This window comes from Argopecten irradians, chromosome 2 (assembly GCF_041381155.1).
Source record: "Argopecten irradians isolate NY chromosome 2, Ai_NY, whole genome shotgun sequence".
Classification (NCBI taxonomy): domain Eukaryota; kingdom Metazoa; phylum Mollusca; class Bivalvia; order Pectinida; family Pectinidae; genus Argopecten; species Argopecten irradians.
Window position 1 is genome coordinate 40733136 of NC_091135.1, and position 25961 is coordinate 40759096.

General features: G+C 37.3%; 2 protein-coding genes across 6 annotated transcripts in view; one reads left to right on the forward strand and one right to left on the reverse strand.

The window, feature by feature from the left end:
- The window catches only part of LOC138315490 (mannosylglucosyl-3-phosphoglycerate phosphatase-like), a 39482-nt gene extending 18810 nt beyond the window's left edge, over nt 1-20672 (reverse strand). For 2 of the 5 annotated variants that reach the window (XR_011207502.1, XM_069256546.1), the window contains exons 1-4: nt 20614-20657; nt 7252-7486; nt 6065-6151; nt 359-498 (exon numbers count right to left, since the gene is read on the reverse strand). Coding sequence is in view for 4 of the 5 variants with exons in the window: in XM_069256546.1 (XP_069112647.1) it covers nt 359-498; nt 6065-6151; nt 7252-7426 (402 nt within the window). In the remaining variant the exon portion in view is untranslated. Of the gene's footprint in view, nt 1-358; nt 499-6064; nt 6152-7251; nt 7487-20613 lie in introns of all 5 variants that reach the window. The other 3 variants (XM_069256549.1, XM_069256548.1, XM_069256547.1) reach the window with 3 other exon arrangements.
- On the forward strand, nt 20637-25253 carry LOC138315491 (large ribosomal subunit protein eL13-like). The gene is made up of 4 exons (XM_069256550.1): nt 20637-20719; nt 21985-22232; nt 22556-22729; nt 24978-25253. The coding sequence occupies exons 2-4, from the start codon at nt 21987-21989 to the stop codon at nt 25197-25199; spliced, it is 642 nt and encodes a 213-aa protein (XP_069112651.1). The 5' UTR covers nt 20637-20719; nt 21985-21986; the 3' UTR covers nt 25200-25253.
- The last annotated feature ends 708 nt before the right edge of the window (nt 25254-25961 follow it).

The window sequence follows — 25961 nt, forward strand, 5'->3', positions numbered from 1 at the left end:
TAAATCAGAAATCCCTGTAAGAATTTGTCCTTCATTTCAACTTATAAGGGAAGAATGTATTTAATCTATGGTTTATCTTTTATGAATCTAAAATGCCAATACATAGTTCGCCATGAAAGATTGTTAGGCATAACCTTGCGAAATAAGCCGATTTACAATAGTCAATGATATATTTACTACCACTGTTCTCTGTGCATTACATCATGAACATTAGCATGGAGCAGTTACTTTGGCATAGGAATTTTAAGCTTGATACTAGCAATGCAAACATTTTCCATATGAATTTACAATATTCTTTCAATGTAATGCCAGATGCTTATCATTCAACAGACAAAGGAAAGATTGGGCATTGTAGTACCTTAAATCCATTCCATTCCATCATGTGAGTAACCTTTCCTTCCGCCAGTGGCTCTTGAGTGAGATTATCCGTAACATTACTTATAAGCCATGGAAAGTTAGTCTGTCTTCTAAAGTTTTCTAAATGGTCTACTCCAAAATCTTAAACAAAATGCAACATTCAAAATATCTCCATGGTCACCATACACATACCATGCAATTATTTTCAGTTTAAACATAAACAAGTTCACATTTCAGAGTTCAGAAGAAAGCTCTCCAATAATATATGATCATTTAACAAGAGGCCCATGGGCCTTAACGGTCATCTGACTATTGGCACAATACAACATAGCCATTTAAATATTTAAGCCCTTTTGACCCCTGTGAATGAAGATCAAGGTCATTTATTTTAAAACAAATATGGTAGCCCTTCATCCCAGCATGCTACAGACCCAATATCAGTACCCTGGGCCTTCTGGTTCTTGAGAAGAAGTCGTTTAATTTTTTTTAGCCTTTTTGACCCCTGTGACCTTGGATGAAGGTCAAGATCATTCATTTGAACAAACTTGGTAGCCCTTTATCCCAGCATGATACATGCCCAATATCAGTACCCTGGGCACTCTGGATATTGAGAAGAAGTCGTTTAAATATTTAAGTTTTTTGACCCCTGTAACCTTGAATGAACATCAAGTTCATTCATTTGAACAAACTTGGTAGCCCTTCATATCAGCATGTCAGGGGCCCAGTATCTGGTCTCTAGGCCTCTTAGTTATTCACAAGAAGTCATGTAAATATTTTAGCTTATTTGACCCCTGTGACCTTGAATGAAGGTCAAGGTCATTCATTTGAACAAACTTGGTAACCTTTCATTCCAACATGATACATGCCCAATATCAGTACCCTAGGCACTCTGGTTCTTGAGAAGAAGTCGTTTAAAGATTTTAGCCTATTTGACCCCTGTGACCTTGAATGAAGATCAAGGTCATTGATTTGAACAAACTTAAAAGCTCTTCATCCCAGCATGTCAGGGGCCCAATATAAGGTATCTAGGCCTCTTAGTTATTCACTACATGCCCGATATCAGTACCTTGGGCCTTCCGGTTCTTGAGAAGAAGTCGTTTAAAGATTTTAGCCTATTCGATCCCGGTGACCTTAAATGAAGGTCAATGTCATTCATTTGAACAAATTTGGTAGCCCTTCATCCCTGCATGCTACATGCCCAATATCAGTCCCTTGGGCCTTCCGGTTCTTGAGAAGAAGTCGTTTAAAGATTTTAGCCTATTCGATCCCTGTGACCTTGAATGAAGGTCAAGGTCATTCATTTGAACAAACTTGGAAGCCCTTTATCCCAGCATGCTACATGCTCAATATCAGTACCCTGGGCCTACTGGTTATTAGGAAGAAGTCGTTAACATATTTTAGCATTTTTGACCCCTGTGACCTTGAATGATAATCAAGGTCATTGATTTTAACCAATTTAATAGCCCTTCATCCCAGCATGTCAGGGGCCAAATATCAGGTCTCTAGGCCTCTTAGTTATTCACAAGAAGTTGTTTAAAGGATTTTAGCCTATTTGATCCCTGTGACCTTAAATGAAGGTCAAGGTCATTCATTTGAACAAACTTGGTAGTACTTCATCCCAGCATGCTACAGGCCTAATATCAATACCCAGGGCTTTCTGCTTGTAGAGAAGAAGTCGTTTGAAGATTTTAGCCTTTTGACCCCTCTGACCTTGAATGTAGGTCAAGGTCATTCATTTGAACAAACTTGGTAGACCTTCATCTCAGCATACTACATGCCCAATATCAGTACCCTGGGCCTTCTGCATGGTTATTGAGAAGAAGTTGTTTAAAGATTTTAGGATTTTTGAACCCTGTGACCTTGAATGAAGGTCAAGGTCATTCATTTGAACAAACTTGGTAGTACTTCATCCCAGCATGCTACAGGCCTAATATCACTACCCTGGGCTTTCTGCTTCTAGAGAAGAAGTCGTTTGAAGATTTTAGCCTTTTTGACCCCTCTGACCTTGAATGAAGGTCAAGGTCATTCATTTGAACAAAATTGGTAGCCCTTCATCCCAGCATGATTCATGCCCAATATCAGTACCCTGGGCCTTCTGATTATTGAGAAGAAGTCATTTAAAGATTTTAGCATTTTTAAACCCTGTGACCTTGAATGAAGGTCAAGGTCATTCATTTGAATAAACTTGGTAGTACTTCATCCCAGCATGCTACAGGCCTAATATCAATACCCTGGGCTTTTTGCTTCTAGAGAAGAAGTCGTTTGAAGATTTTAGCCTTTTTGACCCCTCTGACCTTGAATGAAGGTCAAGGTCATTCATTTGAACAAACTTGGTAGTACTTCATCCCAGCATGCTACAGGCCTAATATCAATACCCTGGGTTTTCTGCTTCTAGAGAAGAAGTTGTTTGCAGATTTTAGCCTTTTTGACCCCTGTGGCCTTGAATGAAGGCCAAGGTCATTCATTTGAACAAATTTGGAAGCCCTTTATCCCAGCAGGCTACACGCTCAATATCAGTACCCTGGGCCTTCTGGTTATTGAGATGAAGTTGTTTAAATTTTTTTATTTTTGACCCCTTTGACCTCGAATGAAGATCAAGGTCATTGATTTGAACAAACTTGAAAGCCCTTCATCCTAGCATGTGAGAGGCCCAATATCAGGTCTCTAGGCCTCTTAGTTATTCACAAGAAGTTGTTTAAAGGATTTTAGCCTATTTGATCCCTGTGACCTTAAATGAAGGTCAAGGTCAACATTTGAACATACTTGGTAGCCCTTTATCCCAGCATGCTAGAGGCCAAATATCAATATCCTGGGCTTTCTGGTTCTTGAGAAGAAGTTGTTTGAAGATTTTAACCTTTTTTGACCCCTGTGACCTTGAATGAAGGTCAAGGTCATTCATTTGAACAAACTTGGTAGACCTTCATCCCAGCATGCTACAAGCCTTTGCCTTTCGGTTATTGAGAAGAAGTCGTTTGAATGAAAAGTTTACGCATGGCGGACGGTGGACAGCACACGGCACACTACGATGGACAGTGCATTATGACAATAGGTCATCCTGACCCTTTGGGTCAGATGACTTAAAAAGCTATATTATGACATTCATGCAATATGAATGTGAAAACTTTACTACCTTAAACAATCACTGGAAATAAGCAATGTTATTTCAAGTGTTATCACAAATGAAGATAAAACATGCAATACTCATATATCATAACATTTACAGTCAGGGGTGAATTGATAGTATAAACCCCATTGATTTCAACCACTAAAGGCTACTCAACTTTATTTCCCGATAAATTGAGTATGTCACGTGCAATTTGGAGCCACACAGATGAATATATATGAGTGTTTTCAGCAGGCCTACCGATCGTACATCGAAGAACATGTATCAAAATAATTTTGAACACATACATGTACGTGTATAAATACAAACATAGAAAAGTTACATTGTTTATGTTATTACCGTATCGCATCTGTTGCGTATTATGTTGTACAATGTACAGTTTTGACCATTCCGACGACGTCGCAATGTTTACATCTTGTGTCAGCAACACTGTGGCAACACTGTGTTGTTGGCTAAAACATGTACATCCTATTTGTATTTGTAACATATTTGGTTGCACGCAAATGGATAAGATATGTAAAAAAAAAAACAGTCTTTGAGTAGGACAAGTTTTACCAAAACTAGCACGACGATACAGCTCGATCAGGGGAGTCCCAGGACTGACAAGTCCTGTTTGTTATCTACGGTGATCGCCGGATACTTTATATGCCCTACACACGTTTGGATGATTCGAAATATTAATGAAACTGGATCCTGCAGTTGTGGCTTTTACAATACTTATAATCGATATATGTAGGATTTATTGAAGTGTTTGAAACAACGATACAACTTTTAATGCTAACATTCTGAGAGCGGTAATCTGTAACATACATAGTGTGGGCCTACCTGTGTTTGTACAGTTTTTCCGGAGTATAAGCCGCAACAGTTTTCCCTGAAAATCGGGAGTGCGGCTTATACATCAGTGCGACTTTTCTGTGGATGAAAACCAAAATCTGCCGATGTTTTTGCATAATTACGTTGTGATTCATATGTGAAAATTGTAAGTTTTACTCGCAAGTTTTGTAAAGTTACCTATACATCGAACAAGTCACTGTAAAAGTGTTTAAAAGATAAAATATGCAATGAAAATATATTAAAGATGAAAATAATTACATATCAGATGCATGTTCATTCGTAAAATTGTTTAATTAAATTTGACGGCCAACATCCGATTCATTTGAAAATCTCTAAAATCGGTAAATAATGGCATGTAACCATTATAACATCCATGTATTCAAGTCATTTAAAACGTGAATTGATCAAAGTAGAACTCAAGTGATCACAAAGTTGAAGAAACTCTCTGTTCGTTACACCTCTTTCACACAGGCAGTTTGAATCAGACGCCGCGTCACAGCTACGTTTTAAAAATATCTTGCCAGGTAATGAATTGTGTATGCGTAGGTAATCACATTATGCAAACGCCTAAAATCAAATTGATTTGCATTGTGGAGTTTTTAACATTAGAAAAATCAAATTACTTATAATTTCATACCAGGAAAGTCGCAGATATATACTTCATCGGATGTAACTCATTTTATTTGTATGTTTATTTATAAATTGACGGGAATATCCGCCACTTCGATTGGCTGTTCCAAATGCCTGTCAAGAGCCAAACGATATAATTTTCTTTTAATCTTATAAATGTCATAACCACTAAATATGTTAAATATTGAGCTATGAAATTAATAGTTAAGACTGTAAATATAAGGATTAAAGTATCTTTCTGGTGGATTTATCGAAAGATAAAGTTGAGTAGGGTATCGATATTTGTTTCATGGACCGCTTCGAGGTCCATTCCATATACTGATACCCTACTTAACTTTATCCTTCGATAAATCCACCAGAAAGATACTTTAATTCTTAAATTTTTTTCTTGTATAATGACAGAATTGATGGATATGAAAGTTTATACAATCTTGAATAAAATGTTTAAGGAATAGATTTTTATTTTGTTGAGGTTATGAGGGTATAATGATAATGGAGCCCATGTAAATTTTATGTAACCGGCTTCATAATTTATACGTTCTCCATTATCATTATACCCTCATAACCTCAACAAAATAAAAATCTATTCCTTATATTACAGTTTTTCACGTAATTGATTATTATTTATTCTCGCAACAATTGCATATTTTTTATTAAAATTCCCATATTTTTTCCTCTCTCGTCATCGTCAACGAATTCGATTGAATAGCTGATTGGAATCCAGTCATTCCTATGTTCCCACCAAAAGTGGGGTCATGACCAGAGACTATTCCCGTAACAATAGAATCACCGCACATGTTGTACTATCATTATACACTGATAATGATATAACTAGAAAGCATGGTTATTGAGTCCATGTCAGTGCAAACTGTAAATATACCTCAATAACAAGTGCAATAGCTTCAAAATCACAAATGACTTCAAAATAAAAGTTCAGTATTTGTTCTGTATATATTGAAAGTCCTTACTTGTATTCAATGTATTATGCAACTATATTCTATATTTTCAGGTTATCTAAACTATATTAGCTTTAATATTTGTATTTAGTTCATATATATCAGTAAAATCAAGCTACAGGCATTGAAACCAAAGGAAAATGTTTCCAGGTTAAACTCTTACCGAAATCATGGTTGCCGTATACTGCACAGTGAACTCCTATGGCATTGAGTACAGGAATCATTTGTTCTCCCTTCATAAATATACTTACTGCAATAGATATATAAATAGCTTTTCGTCATATTTAACCAATTTTTACCAATGAATTTTTTTTTTAGTAAATTAATATCAATGTCCAGCGGACCAGCCAATCTACACACGGAACTTGAAGAAGATCCCTTCAGTACATAATTTCTTTACACGTAACAAGATTCAATTTTTCAATTCCATGATGGCAGTGATTTTCATACTCAATAATTTCAGGGGCCTGTACCTTTTGAATTGGAAGAAAGTTACATAGTTTTTTCTTGAAATACAGTATAACTTGTCTGAACCGAACCCTGTATAAACCGGAAACTTGTCTATACCGATTAATTTTTTTGGTCCCGGCAAATTTCTTAATAAACTATAGTACCCAAAACCTGCATAATCCGGAACCTGTCTACTCTGAAAACCGGAACTGTCTAGGTAATGTTACTTTACCTTTCTTTGTAAAATTAACTTGGGCAAACCGGCAGCAATGTTTTCACAACATGGGACTGATCATGAGGCGCCTTAGGGGATTTACCTGTACTGGTATATACTAAGTGCTAGATAGTGACAACTTTTCACTTTTCATTCAACAGTTTTATTACATGTACACTGTATTTGTAAATACTTTTCACGGTCAATTCTAACCATAAAGCATACACATAACTTCTGAGAGTTCATTTGAATGTAGCACACTGAGAGAAATGGATCATACATGTACACCTCAGAAACCAAGAAAACGTAGGATGGAATTCTGTGTTCTACCATGTACACATGTGAGAATAAATGTTTGTGCTGTAATAAAAAATTCTTCTGATGATTTCCATGTGAACATATTGTGATAATGTACTATCCTCTATAAACGGGACACCTGTATAAACCGAACAAATAGACTGGTCCCGTTCACATCCGGTTTAGACAAGTTATACTGTATATATATTTTTGAGAGTTTTTATTTATTTGGGAAAATATTTAAATGAAATTGGAAAAATACAGCAAAATTTCTCTAGGAGAAGGGGCGTTTATTCGGCCCCAAATGTACCTAAAAAAAAAATCACTGGATGGTCATCTGTCACATGTAAATGTGTAGTCATTTCCTTAGTTTTTCAATTAATACTTACATAATGATGGGTTCAAAACATCTCCACTAAATATGACTAGTGGATTAAGATGTTGTGCCTCGCACTTCCGTACATATGCTGCCAGCCTCGCTGCTCCTCCCTGGGGTTCATCCTTCTGGGGCTCAATGTTGTACACATCATTGAAATGTATTATTGTTATCTCGTTATTGTTCATATTGAAGTCGTTCTAGTTCAGTTATCCTCACTTCATAACTGGAAAACAGATACATGTACTCTGTGAAAAAAAATGAGGAAAAACTAAATATTTTTGGTACTCTAGGCAGCTATTACATTGTACAAAACTAAAATGAATGCATGCTCCCCCACCCTCACCTTTCATTTGGTGAGATATTATTATTAATAAATATTCTTATTAATAAGGTAATTTCATCACTTAATTGTACATACTCACTCTGCATTTTAGCCACAAATCCAACATGTAATAACATTTATAACAATCCTGATTTGCAACACAGGGATTTGCAAATTAAGTTACAATTTTTACATGTATAAAAGTCCATACAAATTTATACTGATTTTACTGGGGTTTTTTGTTTGTTTTGTTTTTGTAGCTAGCTAAATAAATTCAGATACTGAATTAAGCCACTGTAAATACATAAATAGGAGAAAGGACAAGGAGATGAGGGAGGAGTGAAATGAATAAGCATAAATTTATATTCCAAAAATGTATATTTCCAAATATTAACATCACAGAGAAAATATTCCTGTTTATTTTTTCATCATTTACAAGAAATGGCTATCACAGTCAAACTTGTCTGCATAGATACTCTTATTCTTTACGAATTTTATACAATTCCCCAGACCATAAATACTGGAATATTGCAAAGATTTGGTCCTTTAGGTCACACTTTATACCTGAAAGTCTATGGAGATCATTCAAAGAACCAAGAATTAAATTGTCTCCAAAGCTAAGTGATTTTTACACAAAGTTTAAATCATGTTGAAATTAGACATTTTGGATGCCAAGAAAGTGTTTTCAGCAAGTGATTGGTCATCCTCTATAACATAGCCATTACTATCCTAATACTCAGGTCCCTGTGAGTGTGACTGGTCTATACAGTTTATTGAGGAAACAAGTACATCACAGCTGCTGTTTCATGTATTAGTTTAATCTGTAATCTTAAAAAACCATAGATTGATCAGCTGTGCATAATTTCCTTTCAGATCAAATGTAAATTTCAGTAAGATACTTACTTATATACAGATTGTATATTTTGCTTCAAAGAGAATTTACCATATCAACTGATGATTAAATTCAAGACGCCAATGCACTTCCAGTACTATAACTATTAAAGAAACTTGACCTGACAGTGAAGTTTCTAAATTTACAGATATTGCTTTAGCTATTTCAATCTAAATACTTTATGAATAAATTTCGAAGGAAACAATAATATCAATACACAAAATAGAGCCAAACTTTAGAACCAACGATAAAGATACAGACTCAGCCTTCATATTGTGTACCTCAGCGATAATTCCAGTAAGTCAGCATAGAGACAATACATATCAGATTACCTGTGGTATCCAGTCTCATCATACCTGAGGTAAGCAAGGCTGATAAAATCCCCCAAAAAATTGAAACAAACCAGTGTTTTTTTAAAGTCACATGCTTGTGTCCTTTGTAACTTTTGAATATAACTTTTTTATGAGTGTAAAATAAACACATTTTGAGTAAAGACCATAATAATAGTTATATAACAATTAATTGCATCAGAACGATACTAGAACTAGAAAGACTCTCAAGTTTCAAAGAGTCAGAAAAGGACTTTATGAGATCAAAAGTAATTGGTCCCAATAGTATTAGCTAAAGTAATAATAAATAGTATAATAGTTAATATAAGTAATAGCTTGGTAATGATAGGCTTATATGTAAAATGTCAGTGTGAGTCAAGAATGACGCAACTATTAATTCTAATTTTGTTTATGTTATTGGCGCAAATTCAAATATTTTCTGTGTGTAATTTACTAATAATGATATGTAAATACGAGTTCATGCAAGCTAGTATCTGAAACACTGTATTTATATATACCTGGAATCCGGAATTATATAAGATCAAAAACAAAAACAAAATCTACCATCACAAGAGTCACTTACCCAAGTGAAGACCTTACAGATGAATAAGAAATAGCCGAAGTTATGAACAAATTTTTTGTCAGTGTATTTGTGGAAGACAGAAATACCCATCTACCCCCGTTACCTATGAGGAATATAATAACTCCACTGGTAAACTTTGAAATCACGGAGGAAATAGTACTGGAGGCACTATCTAATAATAATAATAAATAACAAGAGCCCCAAGAGGCCTTGACAGTCACCTGAGTGCTGGTTTAAATCTGTAAATGTATTTACCAATTAGAATTAACTTTAAAGTTAAACCTTCGTATTAGTATTTTTATTTTCTATTTTATTTTTGATAGTTAGTGTATTATGTTACCAAACCTTATGCTTTAAATTCCAATTTGCTGTGCAAATGTTAAACAACAAAACCAAACTAGAAGTCAGTCAGTGTCAGTGATTTTATATTTTCACTTTTTAATCTATGAAGATCATTTGGTTCTATCAAACCTGTGAATTCAGAAGAAGATTTTTGAAATTTTAGCCATTTTGACCCAATTTGTACTCCCCCCTCCCCCCCCCCTCTGGTCCCTGGGGGTCAGCCATGACCAAAATAGATATGGTGTTAAAATTCAATTTCAGGCTAATAATTCTAAACCAGTTTGACTAATTTCCTATTAAAACTAAGCAAATAATGTTCATAAATGTGTTTTCCTACATAAATTATAGTAAATTTGACTCCCTCTCCAGGGGAAAATCTGAGATCCCACTGGGGCCATGAAATTCACACATTTTGTAAAGGGCCTTAAGACCTTTCAATTTATGAAGAATATTTGGTTCCATCGAATCTGTGAATTCAGAAGAAAGATTTTTGAAAAGTTAGCCAATTTGGCCCCTTTTGGCTCCACCCCTCTGGCCCCTGGGGGTCGGCAGCCAATTTGACCCCTTTTGGCCCCATCCCTCTGGCCCCTGGGGGTCGGCCTGGGCCAATATGGATATGATGTTAAAATGCTTTCTCAGGCTAATAATTCTAACCCAGTTTGACTAATATCCTATGAAAACAAAGCAAATAATAAACTATAGTAAATTTGACCCCCTCCCCAGGGTAAAGTCCGAGATGCCAGGGCCATGAAATTCACAATTTTTGTAAAGGGCCTTAAAAAGACCTTACAATCTATGAAGAATACTTGGTTCCATCAAATTTGTGAATTCAGAAGGAGACTTTTAAAATTTTAGCTATTTTGATCAATTTTGGCCCCGCCCTCTGGCCCCTGGGGGATGGCAAGGACCAATATGGATATGATGTTAAAATACCATCTTAGGCTAATAATTCTAACAAAGTTTGACTCATTTACTTTTAGAATGACCAAATAATGCTCAAAAATGTCTTTTCCCTATATAAACTATAGTAAACTTGACCCCCTCCCCAGGGGGAGAACGCAAGACCCCAGGGTCAAATAATTCACAATTTTTGTAAAGGACCTCAAGACCCTCCAATCTATGAAGAGTATTTGATTCTACCATTTCTGGAATTTCAGAAGAAGATTTTTGAAGTTTTAGCCTATTTGACCCCTTTTGGCCCCACCCCTCAGGCTCCTGGGGGTCAGTCGTGGAAAAATTGTTAATAGGATTCAATGGCCATCTCATACTAATAATTCTAACAAAGTTTGACTCATTTACTTTTAGAATGACCAAATAATGCTCAAAAATGTCTTTTCCCTATATAAACTATAGTAAACTTGACCCCCTCCCCAGGGGGAGAACGCAAGACCCCAGGGTCAAATAATTCACAATTTTTGTAAAGGACCTTCCAATCTATGAAGAGTATTTGATTCTACCTTCTCTGGAATTTCAGAAGAAGATTTTTAAAGTTTTAGCCTATTTGACCCCCTTTTGGCCCCACCCCTCAGGCCACTGGGGGCCTGAGACCGTATAATTCACAAATTTGGTTGACCTTTGGCTATGGAACCTTTGGCTATGGAAGGTTTCTGCAAAATTTCAACAATTTTGGTTCAGTGGTTTTGGAGAAGAAGTCGAAAAAGTAAATTGTTTATCGCCATACAACAGACGACGCAAGACGCACGACGGACAAAAGGCGATTAGAATAGGTCACTTGAGACTTCATCTCAGGTGACCTAAAAACCAAATAAATCACCTGGTCAGGACGGAATTCACTCAAAACTTCTTTAAGAAACAAAGGGCACCATAGCAAAGCCATTAACCTCAATATTCAAACAAGAGGCTCAAGGGCCTAAACAGTCATCTGACTACCTTGGCAATAATCATATAGGAAATGAATTAGATATAGTGTCATGGTAGTTATCTTCGATTTGGGATCAACCAGAAATGTAACAACTCTTTGTTGGGACCATGTCAGGATCATTTCATGCTAGTTTCAGCCAAATCGCACCGGTAGAACTTGAGAAGAAGTTTAAAATGTGTTTTCAAGATGGCGGCTGTGGCAGCCATCTTAGATTTTTGATCGACCCGAAAAATAACAACACTTTGTCAGGACCATGTCAGAATCAATTCATGAAAGTTTTAGCCAAATTGCACCGGAAGAACTTGAGAAGAAGTTCAAAATGTGTTTTCAAGATGGCGGCTGTGGCGGCCATCTTGGATTTCGGATCAACCTGAAAAATAACAACCCATTGTTGGGACCATGTCAGTATCATTTCATGCAAGTTTGAGCCAAATCGCACCGGTAGAGCTTGAGAAGAAGTTCAAAATGCGTTTCAAGATGGCGGCTGTGGTGGCCATCTTGGATTTCAGATCGACCCGAAAAATAACAACACTTTGTCGGGATCATGTCAGCATCATTTCATGCAAGTTTCAGCCAAATCACACCGGTAGAACTAGAGAAGACGTTCAAAATATGTTTTCAAGATGGCGGCTGTGGTGGTCATCTTGATTTCGGATCGACTCAAAAAAATAACAACACTTTGTCGGGACCATGGCAGGATTATTTCATACAAGTTTCAGCCAAATAGCACCGGTAGAATTTGCGAAGTTAAAAATGTGTTATCGAGATGGTGGCTGTGGCGGCCATCTAGGATTTCAGATCAACCCGAAAAATAACAATACTTAGTCGGGACCATGTCAGGATCATTTCATGCCAGTTTGAGCCAAATCGCACCGGTAGAACTAGAGAAGAAGTTCAAAATGTGTTTTCAAGATGGCGGCTGTGGCGGCCATCTTTGATTTTTGATCGACCCGAAAAATAACAACACTTTGTCGGGACCATGTCAGGATCATTTCTTGTAAGTTTCAGCTAAATTGCACTGGTAAAATTTGAGAAGAAGTTCAAAATATGAAAAGTTAACGCACGACGGACGAAGCACGGTGCATGGCGCACGGCGCATGGCGGATGACGACGGACGAAACATGACAACCACAGGTTTCCAATAACTCAACCAACCCTATAAAATCAGTGCCTACTTAAAAACTTTTTATCAGTTTTGCCCTCAAGCAAACAAATAACAACCTTAATTTTTGGGGGTTTTGCACAAAATCAGCGCCAGGGTGAATATAAACCTTTAATACAACACCAGTAAGTCCAAACATGGATTAGTCAAAACACACGTATTTACTTCATGGGGGAGGAGGCTGGAAGAGGCCGAGCAAAACTAAACACAAAACAGTTGACGCTCGCGTTTAATGATGTCTGCCGCTAAACTTGAACCAACTGTTTCAGGAGGGTCGGACGAGTCTTGTGGAACAATAGTTCCGTAGAGCGTAGTGCTGAGCATTGATGACAAGAGAGCGACACATGTTCAATAGCTTTGTCCATGTCCAACGCGTAAAAGCTACAGTGTACGACAGTTTTTAACTGATGGGCTGTTGGATGGTCTAATTTGAGATGCAGAAAAGTCAATAGACCGTCTAGAACACTTCTGGGCACAATGATACATTCTCGAGTTGGGTGAAGGGGATCTGTACGATTCACGACCATGAGGCCATCTTTCGCGATGGAAGCTACCTAAATGTATCGTTTAACATTTCGGATGCCTATCAGTTTTTTTGAAGGTCGCTTTCCTTGGCGGAGATGAGCGTTGGCACGATGCAGGTCGGGGCATTCAGCTTGAATGGCATTCCATGCACCTCTGCTAGTGAACGGTAAGTTTACAGGGCTTACTGTCCGTTAACACAAGTCTTGTTGACCGATTGGATTCTGTAAGGACTGAAATGCTTATAGCGGCGGCGATCGATAGGGCTTCAATTTCACAGGGGAGCCACGTCACTTGCAACAGCAGAGCTTCGCGCTGAAGAAACCTGCTAAATGCGTGGTGTTATCCCGAGAAACGTACAGCGTTGCTCCTAAACCGTGATTTGTGCTTGCTCCATCGGTGACGATCCACAATGTATCAGAGGGTTGAGGAACTACTATAGAACGGTTGGACAGTAGAGCGTGTTGCGCGGCACTGAATGCTTTGTGGAGACCATCGGTCCACTGAATTTTATCTTGGGAATCTCGTCCAGCGACAACATCATCTAACGGGGCTACGAAAGTTTTTTATTACGCTGTTTTTTATGACACGAGAAAGTACTTTGTAGGCACCTATAAATGAGCGTAATGCTGAAACCGTAGGTGGGGCACTACATGTCGACAGTGTAGCGGCGCGATGAGGTAAGGCTTGTAACGATCCTGACCGCCACACCCAGCCAAGTATGTTTGTTTGCCTGGGAGCGATTGTTGTTTTACTAGCATTTAATACAGACTGTTTTGTTGCGTGTTCAAAGTTTTTCAAAAGCTCATCAGGCGTGTTTCCTCCACAATATAAGTCATCGGCGAGTTTCGCGATGATGCCCTCTTGGACCAAATCGCCTAGCACATGGCACATTAGTTCCTCAAGTGAGGTTTCAGAACCGGGCATGCCGATCGCTAATCGAGCATATACGCAAACGCCTCGGAAAGGAGTTACGACAGCGCAAAACTTCATAGAGTCCTTGCTCAACAGGATCTGATAGAAAGCCTTTGTGAGATCTGTCATGGCGAGGAATTTCCATTGAGCAATTTGACGAAGTGTTGAGTTAACGTACGGCATGAGTGACGGTTGAGGTTTACTGTACCTACCGACATCAGCGAATGCTGTGATCAGTCTGAAACCACCGTTAGGTTTCTTGACTAGGAAGGAGGGTTTAGGTATTCCACAGACACATTGACATCTTTGGGTTTTCGAAATACACCAAGCTGTTCAAGTTCATCAAATTTGTCTTGAAGATAGTTCAGCTGACTTTTACCATATTGCGGAAGGCGACCTTTCCTTTGTGGAGGTAAGACGGGCCCCATGTTGACTTTAGCTTTGAACGGATCAACGGCACCATTGTAATCAGAAAAAATTTGAGTCGAAAACACTATCATACTTGTGAAGGATATTCAAAAAGCCCTGCCTAGTATCTTTATGAAGAATGTTGTCTGGGGCCACAGTTACAGTCTTTGAATGGTTACTGTCAGGCTGTTTTAGTTTACAGGGATTGGTGTATTGTTCTCCGATCGACTCCGCTTCTGGAATGTATGTCGCGCATACCTTACAGAAATGCTCACTCCTTTTAAGAACCTGAGGCTCCTGCGTTAAGTTAGGAATGCGGATTTTACCGGACACACACGTGAGCAATGAAGGCGGAGGCCACAATTGGCGGATTGACTGTCATGTGACTCAATAGAAACAACCCGACACTGACTCAACAGATCATTCGGAATGTCCATTTCAAGGAACTGACCTGGCCAAATTGTTGACCGTTCAGGTGCCCTAAGGACATGCACTCTCATGACGGTCTCCGGGGTTCGGTATCGAACCGTAACTGCACAAAACTGTGTCGTCGATGAGAATTTGGCGCTTCACAGGACGAATGGAAATGTCATTTTGTTCCATGAATGGAATTCCCGCCAAAATGTCTGTACCAAGGTTTTCAACGACAAGAGCGTCGAGGTGTAGTTTGTGTCATGAGTGAACACTGTTTGTGTCTCGCCGACAATTGTTAGTGACGAGGATCTGTCAGCATGGCTATAGCAGATTGAGAGCTACAGGTAACTCGCAAAAGATCCTTGGCGACCGATGTACGGATCATGTTGCCTGTCGCGCCGCTATGTACAGTTAAGCGAACAGGGTGATGCGCATTGAATGCGTCTATATATGGTGATTGGGCAACTCTCACCCTATTTATATTTGCACTTGGGTTTCCTGTCGCTACCGGTTGCGAGTGGTCGTTTATCTCACTGACAGTATCTAGCTCGTCGTCAGAATTGACATCGGATATTCCAGTTATCTGCCTAGCTTTTACGAGGTAATGTCTATCTTCAATGGGCAAGAAAGCACATTTGCTGAGGAAATGATTGTCAGGTCTGCCGGCGGTTTTGCATAGACATCAAACTTTGGTAGGACATGTATTATTTGACCATGTGCTACACTCGTAGGAAGTTTTGCGTGGTTGATTAGGAAAACGACTGACGGCAGCTCTCATGACCTTAGCATCATCAGACGCTTGGAGTTCTTCTAGTAATGAAGAGAGTGCCTTTGAAATTTCAGGTTTGATTGAAGTGAGAGTGCGAGATCGGAGTTTGGTACCGTATATTTGTTTCAAGAGGTTAAGCTGAGTGAACGAGTCGTAACCATGTTAACACGACAAGATTTTCTAATGTCGGAGACAATTCCTCATCTTCATCTAGAGGCTGGCCGTGATGAGAGATACCCATACCTTGACAAAGTAAATTATCGTCGACGAACGTGACAAGCCGTTGATACAAATCCTCAGGTCTTTCACCTGGTTCAAGTTGAATAGAACTAAAGTCAATCAAAAGTGCACCTGTTGTTTGGAATCCAAAGTGTAACCTGATAGACTGCCATATTTGGTCTATAGATGTGGACGATTTGACGATCGAATTTCTTGATATGAGGGGACAATAGTTTGCGATTGGGCCGAGCATGAGTTCCAATGTGGCAACTTTCTGTTTTTTTTGTAACACCGCCATCACCTACATCATCAACGAAGCCCCTGTGAGGCGAGTTTTTAGATTTGACCTCCCACGTGACCCCAGAAACTTAAAATGGGTCGAACTTAGAGTCTAACAACAATGTGTAAAGTAAATTTTGTTTCCAATTTTCAAAGGAATTCACAGTCTCCTCCTTTGTGAGGCTCCACTGTTTCAGAGCACGATGTGACAACGTCATGTTTTATTTCCTGTATGCTTTTATACAAGCGGAGTTGACAAGTCTAGTGTTTATACAGAGTTGGCGTGAAAGTTCGTTTCGTCGCTGCCACCACGCCAGGGTGAATATAAACCTTTACAGTAATATAACACCAGTAAGTCCAAACATGGATTAGTCAAAACGCACGTGTTTACTTCATGGGCGAGAAGGCCAGAAGAGGCCGAGCAAGACTAAATACAAAACAATGTGATTTCATATCCGGAAAGTTAACAATAATAAAGGTAATGATAATAAAGGGCTCGGAGACGGACTGGGGATACTGGCACAGGAATTTTGGTACAAATTCTATAAATTTAAGACACCAATACTCCCATGGGATTTGAATCCATGTTTTATATAAGGTTGAAGAAAGTCTATTTCAGTTTTTCAGTGCAAGAAACTGGGAAGAATAGAATAGATCTATATTAAAAAAAAAAATCCCTACCTACCAACACTTCATTTTGAAAGGGTGTTACCGGAAACAAGTACCAATATATTTTTTTATTTTGTCTAAGACATATGTATGACTTGGTCTATCCTCTATACTCCAGAGGTTATGGTACCATCACTGTCTATATCTGGGCTCACGCTACCCATTTGCATTTTAGTTATTAACAAATCGACCTGGCTAATTGCTAAAATAAATTCATCCTAGTTCGCAAAAAAATGCTTAAGTTTTTCTTCACACACCTGATATCCAATCGCACGGACATAAGCTTCAAACATCATTTTTATCAGTCGCATTACTTTCATAGCAAATCTAAATCAGTTACTGTACCATATATATTTTAATGTTGAAGGGATGTAAAGTTACAATACGCACAACAGAGTATGGTTTAATGAATGATCGGGATCTTTTGTATTTGTGCACTTTCTAATTGATGCATAAAATAATTATTTGATGCTTCTTCGTTATTTAATGTTTTTCATTATGAAATGCTGTGAATGCACAATTTGCTAAAGAAATTCTTATTTGCTAAAGAGAAAACAAGAGGCCAGTGGGCCTTAACGGTCACCTGAGTTTGAATATATAATGAAACAAATAATGAAACAAATAAAAGACATATCAACACTATATACTGGGCCTTGCAGTTGGTCAGTGATTATTTTTGCTTCCATCAAACCTGTGAACTTAGAAGAATTAAAGAATTTTTTGAAAATTTAGTCATTTTGGCCTTGTTTGGTCCAGTCTTTCTGGTCCCCCAGGGGGTCATCGAGGACCAATATGGATGTTAAAATGCTATCTCAGGTTAATAATTCTAATTAACTTTGACTCATTAAAATTGAGCAAAAAATGCTCATAAATGTGTTTTCCCAATATAAACTATAGTAAACTTTACACCCTCCCCAGGGGGAAACGTGAGACCCAGGGTCATATAATTCACAATTTTTATAAAACACCTTAAGACCTTTTCATCTATAAAGTGTATTTGATTCTACCATTTCAAGAATTTTAGAAGAAGATTTTTGAAATTTTAGCCTATTTGACCTTTTTTGGCCATGCCCCTCTGCCCCCAGGGGTCAGCCAGGACCAATATGGATATGATGTTAAAATGCTATCTCAGGCTAATAATTTAAACAAGTTTGACTCTTTCCTATGAAAATTGAGCAAAAAATGCTCAAAAATGTGTTTTCCCTATATAAACTATAATAAACTTTACCCCCTCCCAAGGGGGGAAACGTGAGACCCCAGGGTCATATAATTCACAATTTTTGTAAAGGACCTTAAGATCTTTCTATCTATGAAGAGTAATTGATTGTACCATTACCAGAATTTCAGGAGAAGATTTTTGAAGTTTTAGCCTATTTGACCCCTTTTGACCCCACCACAAATTTTAAAAGGCCCCTGGGGGTCAGTCATAGAAAATGTGTTAATAGGATTCAATGGCCATCTAATACTGATAATTCTGACAACATTTGACTTATTTCCTATAACAAATGACCAAATAATGCTCAAAAATGTGTTTTCCCTATATGAACTATAGTAAACTTAACCCCCTCCCAAGGGGGAAACGAGAGACCCCAGGGTCATATAATTCACAATTTTTGTAAAGGACCTTAAGACCTTTCTATCTATGAAGAGTATTTGATTCTACCACATCTCATCCTCGATATTCCAGGGGTTCCGATCACTTACGATCTCTACACCCCTGGACTATCTCATAGTGAAACTGGAGGCAACATAATAGAACAGGTAACTTAGTCATTTGATGTACATCAAAAGAGCCGTATAACGGTACACTGTGATTGACTCTGTGCCTTTGATGTTAGGAGTCGCTCTCTCTGTAGTCTTCAAATGAAATATTTGCTAGCCTGTGATTGGTCAAATGTTTTCCGCTGAGCTGCCTTCAATTTCACTATGAGATAGTCCAGGGGTGTAGAGATCGTAAGTGATCGGAAGCCCTGGAGTATCGAGGATGACCACATCTGTGAGTAGAGAAGAAGATTTTTAAAATTTTCGTCAATTTTACCCCTTTTGGCTCCTCCCAGAGCCCCCTGGGGGTTGGGGACCATATAATCCACAATTTTGAATGGCCTTATGCCTTAGAAGGTTTGTACATAATTTCATTGAAATTGCTTCAACAGTTTTGGAGAAGAAGTCGAAAATGTAAATTGTTTACTGACATAAGACGCACGAAGTACAACGGCGGACAAAAAGCGACTAGATTCCGCAACTTTTGCTATGCAAACTGGAAAGTTATTGCAAGCCCAGGAATATGTCATAACAAAACTGGAGGCTCTGAAGACTCTATGCGACAATTAGATGAGTTCAGTAGGTAATTTGGCCCTTTAATGTACATCAAAACTATAAGATAATAGATATAACGATATAGAAAGTAACCCCTGAGTATATCAAGGATGGACTTGGTTAGCTGCAATATTGCAGCTGAAAAGACTTTTGACAGATAATGGTGTCGTCTTTAGAGCTAAAATTGGTGCCTATTTCTGCTAATGGAGCAAAGTAATGATTATGCAAACCATTATTAAAACATTTGGATGTATTTTATCATACTTGTTTATATCACTTACCTACTAGGCAATTAAACTGAACAATATAAAATATCAAATTCACAGTGAAACCTTATATTTTTCACATATAAATATGAAGGTCTTTTCGAAGGAAAATTATACGGCAAGTATATTAATTATGAACTTGATATTTTGTGACGGTACAGTAGATATGGTAGAATGGTCGTTATATTTGTTTATGACAAAAATAATATATAAATGCATGTATACACATAAAAAATGGAAATCTAGCAAAAAGTATCTGGTAGATAAAAATTTGCCAGAGTGATTTTCTGTGGCAGTGCTCCACTAAGACATATAGGGACCATTTCGTACCCAGCTGAAAAGCATAATAGGCCGGGTACATATCTATATTCGTTCTAGGACTTGGTCAGTGATCATCAGATGTTAGGCGTAACGTATAGCAAATCTACATTTCATGTAAAAAGTTCCCATAAAGTCAAAAAGCATAATATTTATATATATTACTATTCGAAAATAATGCATATCTGTTATTGGACAGTACTTACAATAAAAAAGTTCTCTGAACAAAATACTGTGATGTTGAAAAGGAGATCAACTCCACAAACAGGATACAGGTAGTTTGCCACTTCCTGAAGTATAGTCGGATAGTATAGGCCTACTGTACATCATAAGAAATGATATGTTGATGTGTATGAATTTATATAGTAAGTTTCAATTGATTTATTGTCTGTCGTGTATTGGGGTTAATAAAGAGGTTACACACCAAGCTGCCATTGTATGAGTGCAGTGTATAGTTGCATAGATAATAGTGCATGTAGATCATGAGCTCCTCTTTCTTAATTAAACACGATGCATGATTATAATGTGAACTTAGCCATTGGCGTCATTCACATGAACTAAAATGACCATGCTGAGCAAGTCCCTTCGTGTGTTGCAAGCACTTAGCAGACGACGCAGGTGAATCTGAAAGTACGATTGATGGTAGACGCAAAATTCCAATCAATTAATTGACCGTTTTATTTTCTCTAAATTAAACTTTCGTTAATATACTAGCTAGTTATCAGAGATATTACTAAAATCCAATAAAACTGTGTAAAATATTACCTTATTACCTGGTGATAATAACTGTGTACTGTGCAGCGCTTGAGCAGTGTCAACTTCCGTTGGAACTCTTTTGTACTTCCTTTTCAATATCGGCCATTCTGTGACGGTATGTTACCGCTTGACATCCAAAATAAATCCTCTTATACACGGCCAATCTTTGATATTTTGTGTGTGATAAACACTTTAAAGTCTTTTTAGGTGTTATTTTCACATCAAGTCATTAATATTTTTCGATTCATAATGATAGATGTTGTATTTTATCAGCGATGAATTAGGGAAAGTTACGATGTTGTTCATGCTACAAATTGTAAATAAAAGTAATTTGGACGAACATTTTATGTCTAAACCAAGTGATAGTTAAGTTTTCTGCTGTCTTCAATATCAGAATATCTATGAAACTAAGTGAAATATCATGTTAGAATCTGTAAAACTGCTGAAACATTTAAGTTACTTTATAAGAAACCTGTAACTTTACCCCCCCTCCCAACATTTTACGATATCTTGATAGGTCTCTAGAGTGATGTGCGAGTCGGACCACACATGAGAATTTGTCTGAAAATTTAATTATTTCAATTTAGCATTTTAAAGACCAGGGAATATATTGTATATACGAAAGGTATAATATTCAAATACATCATAAACATGCTCTACCGCTGACAAATAGTGTTTTTTCTCTATCAAAAACAGGAGTAGACGATTTAGTATTTTTCTTCCGTTGCAAAAGTTCCCATTGAAAGGTTTGAAAAGTTTCAAGATAAAAAGATTAAAAGTAAATTTAAGTAATTAATTGTATCCCGAAAAAAATCTGTGGCACTATGTCCTATATGGAATGAAGTACTGATTGCGCATGAACTAAAAGCATAACAAATTATTTTATATTATGCTTTGTGTTAATTAGACATATAGATATACACGATTCAACACCAATAATTGTTAAAATGATGAGTATCATTTATGCCTGTTGGCGGTGGAGCATATTTAAATCATTCTTGATGAATAAAATCAATAAGTATCTCCTGGCATTTGTCCAAAAATAAAATGAAGCTATACTGTATATAACTTTAATGTTTTGTCACACCGGATTATTTCCGTTATTATGTTAAAGAACTTTTTGATATAATCCTAACAATTAACATCTGGTGTGTACTGTGATTGTGTCCGTAAATTCCATAATTTCCTAAATATGCTCTGACCCTATACATCATATATCTGTCTGTCAAAATGACTGGTGTCAGGAGGGTGGGAAAAGTAAGACAAAATGTGACCATAAAATTAGTATGTTTTTTTTTTTTATCTGTGATGGATAAGTATTTGATATGTTGGTTAAATGGAGTCCCTTATTCTTTTCATGGGAATCGTATTTTGTTGTAGCCATGGCCCCAAAAAGAGCAAATGTGGTGCCGAATGGGCATTTCCACAAGGATTGGCAGCGTATGGTGAGGACATGGTTCAACCAGCCCATGAGAAAGAAAAGGAGGCACGAGACTCGTGTCAAGAAAGCTCACAGAATCGCACCTCGTCCAGTTGCAGGATGTCTAAGACCCATTGTCCGATGCCCAACATTCAAATACAATACAAAACTTAGAGTTGGAAAGGGATTCACACTTGATGAGCTGAAGGTAAAGACCAGTGATGATGAAAAAGTGTTTTACAATTTTTCAGTTTGTGTTCACAATAGTAGTACCTCGTAACTATTTAAATCATATGTTCCACCTGTTCTCAACAAATATTTAAAGGAAAAGTCCTTTGTATTTCAGTTTCCACAATACTGGAAGCAGTAAAATTGTTCAGGTGCAAGATCCAGCTTCGGATTTTTGTAACTTAATCAGCCAGATCTACTTTCATTTCTTTTATTAATACAAATGACGATATTGACTGCATCAAAATAATCAGAAATGGAAAAATGACAGCATACTTAAACGATTGGTATTTGATGTTGCAGCAAGCTGGCATCAATAAGAGAATGGCACTTACCATTGGTATTGCTGTGGACTACAGGAGGAGGAATAAGTCTGTTGAGTCACTCCAGCAGAATGTTCAGAGACTGAAGGAATACAGGAGCAAACTCATCCTCTTCCCCAAGAAGCAGAGCAAACCCAGGAAGGGAGATGCTACAGTAAGTTTTCTGTTCAATTGATGGCATAGACCTCAATGTCTGTTTTGAAGCATTTACTGTCTACTGCATTGATTTGATTATTGCAGCCTGGCAAATAGGTGTGTTGTGTCCATATTGAATATCGACAAATCGTTGTTTTAAAATATTTTTTTTTTTATTGTTTTAATCCTAAAGGATCGTTCTTGAAATTCATTTGTTAATTCCATAAATTTCTAGAAATATTGTTTTTTGTAAGGGCCATCTTTCTCTGGTTAATATGCAATCAAAACTCATCCCAAAATGCAAGAACCAAGGGGTCCTACAAAAATATCATTTCTCATCTGAAATTACACTATTTTAATGTCACAAATTCTTAAAATTAGGTTATATTAACTTACCCGATTTAATGCGCAAAAAAAACCTAACACAACTAATTTTTGTGTCACATTGGATGATGGTGTTTGAAAGAGTTGCTTTTCTCCTGCCAGCGATCTCCTGCCAGCGATGTCATCTTTTGCATTAAAAGTCCCAGTACATCCGATTAAATTGAGACTTGGCCAAAATACTTTTTGCATCAATCAAAACATGTGGGGGAAAAAGATTGAGAAAAATATCTAAAACTGGTTTTGAGTTAAAACCCAGAATTTTGAGAATTTGCATTAATGTCAATTTTTGACAAAAGCATTAGGTAATGATTTTCAATTGAATTGAAACTTTGTAAAGTTGCTCTTTGCATCAATCAAAACACATGGACAGAAACTAGGAAAAATATTAAAATCCTTTCAGGTATTTTGGGATTAAAACTAATTGGTTGATTTTGATAATCTGTGTTTATCGATTCCTACCCTTTTAATATATCTATCAGAACACTAGACAAAGAAGCAAGACTTAATGGCTCATTCTTTTTTATACCAATGCAGTGATATAAAACATATGTAACAAACATGCTAGGTGTTAGATATATACCGTAATACTTATTTCGACCACATATAAGTATCGTTTTTCCCCAAAGGGCCAGTGAGCTTATGTCATGGCGCGGCGTCCCATCGTCCGTCTGTCAACATTTCCTTTAAATCGCTCTTTGTCCTAGAGTTCTGCATGGATTGTAACCAAATTTGGCCACAAACATCCTTGGGGGAAGGGGAACAGTACTGTATAAATTTTGGCTCTGACCCCCTGGGGGCAGGAGGGGTGGGGCCCAATAGGGGAATTAGGGGTAAATATTCAAATTCCTTCAGAATAGAAACAATGAACCTGCTGTATTAAGAACGTAACTTGGCATTACAAACCAGGTGAGCGATACAGGCCCTCTGGGCCTCTTGTTGGAAAAATATTTGATAAATCAAGCAAATACACTTGTTAATCTTAAGGTTCATGTAAAGGCTTTAACCAGTGATATTTTGCAAGCCTATAACTCATTACTGTGCTGCAATTGAACAAAACTAACTTCATTAATTGTTGGTATGTACCCTGGCTAACTGTCAGTCTTACTGTGGATATGTTATTTGTGAAGCTGCTTGTAAATTTCAGTAAAATAAGAGAAAAATATATATTTCTGGAGAAGACATAGAACTCGTGTGAATTGCATTGATGGCACCAAATAAGCATGCTATCTTGTTCAGTAGTGAGTATGCCAGGTACTCCAACAGTTTGTTTGGCAAAATCGGACCAGCGAATAGCGCAGGAGCCTATTGTTGTAAATGCAAATGGCTGCTTTAAATGGCGGATCACAAATATAGCATATAAGAAGACATTTTAATTGATACAAGTGCTCTCATATACACTATAAGGTATTCTGAACATGACAAGAAGACTATTTACGAAAAAAATAGTTAAAATATGGACTTTGAGGCTCTTTCCGGAAATTTGCATTTTTTGCCCCAAACAGATCAGTTGAACTATTTTTTTCGTGAGGAGTCTTCTTGTCATGTTCAGAGTACCTTATGGTGTCTATAAGAACATTTGTATCATTTTCTCACAAATTACATATCAACAGTAAGACTGACAGTTAGCCAGGGTATATACCAACAATTAATGAAATTAGTTCTGTTCAATTGCAGCACAGTAATGAGTTTTAGGCTTGCAAAATATCACTGTTTAAAGCCTTTACATGAACCTTAAACAAAATGTTGCACTTTCATTCTGTGTTTAATCAACTGATCAACTAAATACACATTTATAGAATCTGCTTAAATTGTAGATTTAGACCTTGGACTTGTAGTTGACATGAAATTGGTTCATTTTGGTAATTGTTCTAATAATATTTCAGGCTGAAGAAATCAAGATGGCTAAGCAGTTGTCAAGCTCTGTTGTTATGCCAGTAAGACAGGTCGCCAAGACCGATAAGGCCAGGGCCATTACGGCTGAGGAGAAGAAGTACAGTGCTTTTACTGCCCTGCGACAAGCTCGTGCTAACAAGAAGTTAAAGGGCTTCAGAGAAAAGAAGGCTAGACAAAAGGCAGAAGAAGAGGCCAACAAGCCCAAGAAATAGACTAAATTATTGGTTTTCTGTCCTAGAGCGTCCATTAAAAGCCTGTACAAGAAATTATCAGATTCCTGGTTTTCATTAAAGGGCATTCCAGACCCACGGTTGATTGCACTACGCTTCACTACACTTATCACCCATGGGCCTCCCAACTCCAATGATTTTGTTTGAAAAAGTTTTTAGATGTTTCCGAAAGGAACTACTGTGTACGAAAAAGAGTAAAATCTTCACAAAAAGTACCACATTTACTGAAAAGCACTAGGATTAATAGAAAGTGATGTTTTAGTCCTTAAAATTAAGATTCATAGTATCACTAATTATTGGGGGTGGGGGTGAAAACCAACTATATTTGTTTACTCTTCATGGATTATTTCCTTTCTGGCACCAATTACTACATCCTCAATTTCCAGGTGATACAGACGTCACTTATGATCTCTATTGGGACCCTACCAGTAGTTGTGATTTAGGAAAAATTTACATGTAATTGTTTGCATCTCATGAAACAAATTATTTCCACATAAGCAAAACAACACCATCATGGAGTATTCCAGACATTCTGAAATCTGGACGCACATCACAACTTAATACTGGTTGGGTCCCAGTACACCCATGGAATCCGTTGTAGCAAAACTGATGGCAGTTCAGGAAAAAACAGACCGATCACAGTCCTGCGGAGACTAGGAAATGTATGTTAAATGAATTCAGATTGTAGTACATGTACTTATGACACCAGTTAATACCCAGTGTAATACAAATCGAAGAGAGTGT

Bases quoted from the DNA above. Each gene is read 5' to 3' on its own strand.
- LOC138315491 (XM_069256550.1), top strand. From the start codon at position 21,987: ATGGCCCCAAAAAGAGCAAATGTGGTGCCGAATGGGCATTTCCACAAG. The intron at 22,233-22,555 runs GTAAAGACCAGT...TTGATGTTGCAG, and splicing joins TCACACTTGATGAGCTGAAG to CAAGCTGGCATCAATAAGAG. The intron at 22,730-24,977 runs GTAAGTTTTCTG...ATAATATTTCAG, and splicing joins CCAGGAAGGGAGATGCTACA to GCTGAAGAAATCAAGATGGC.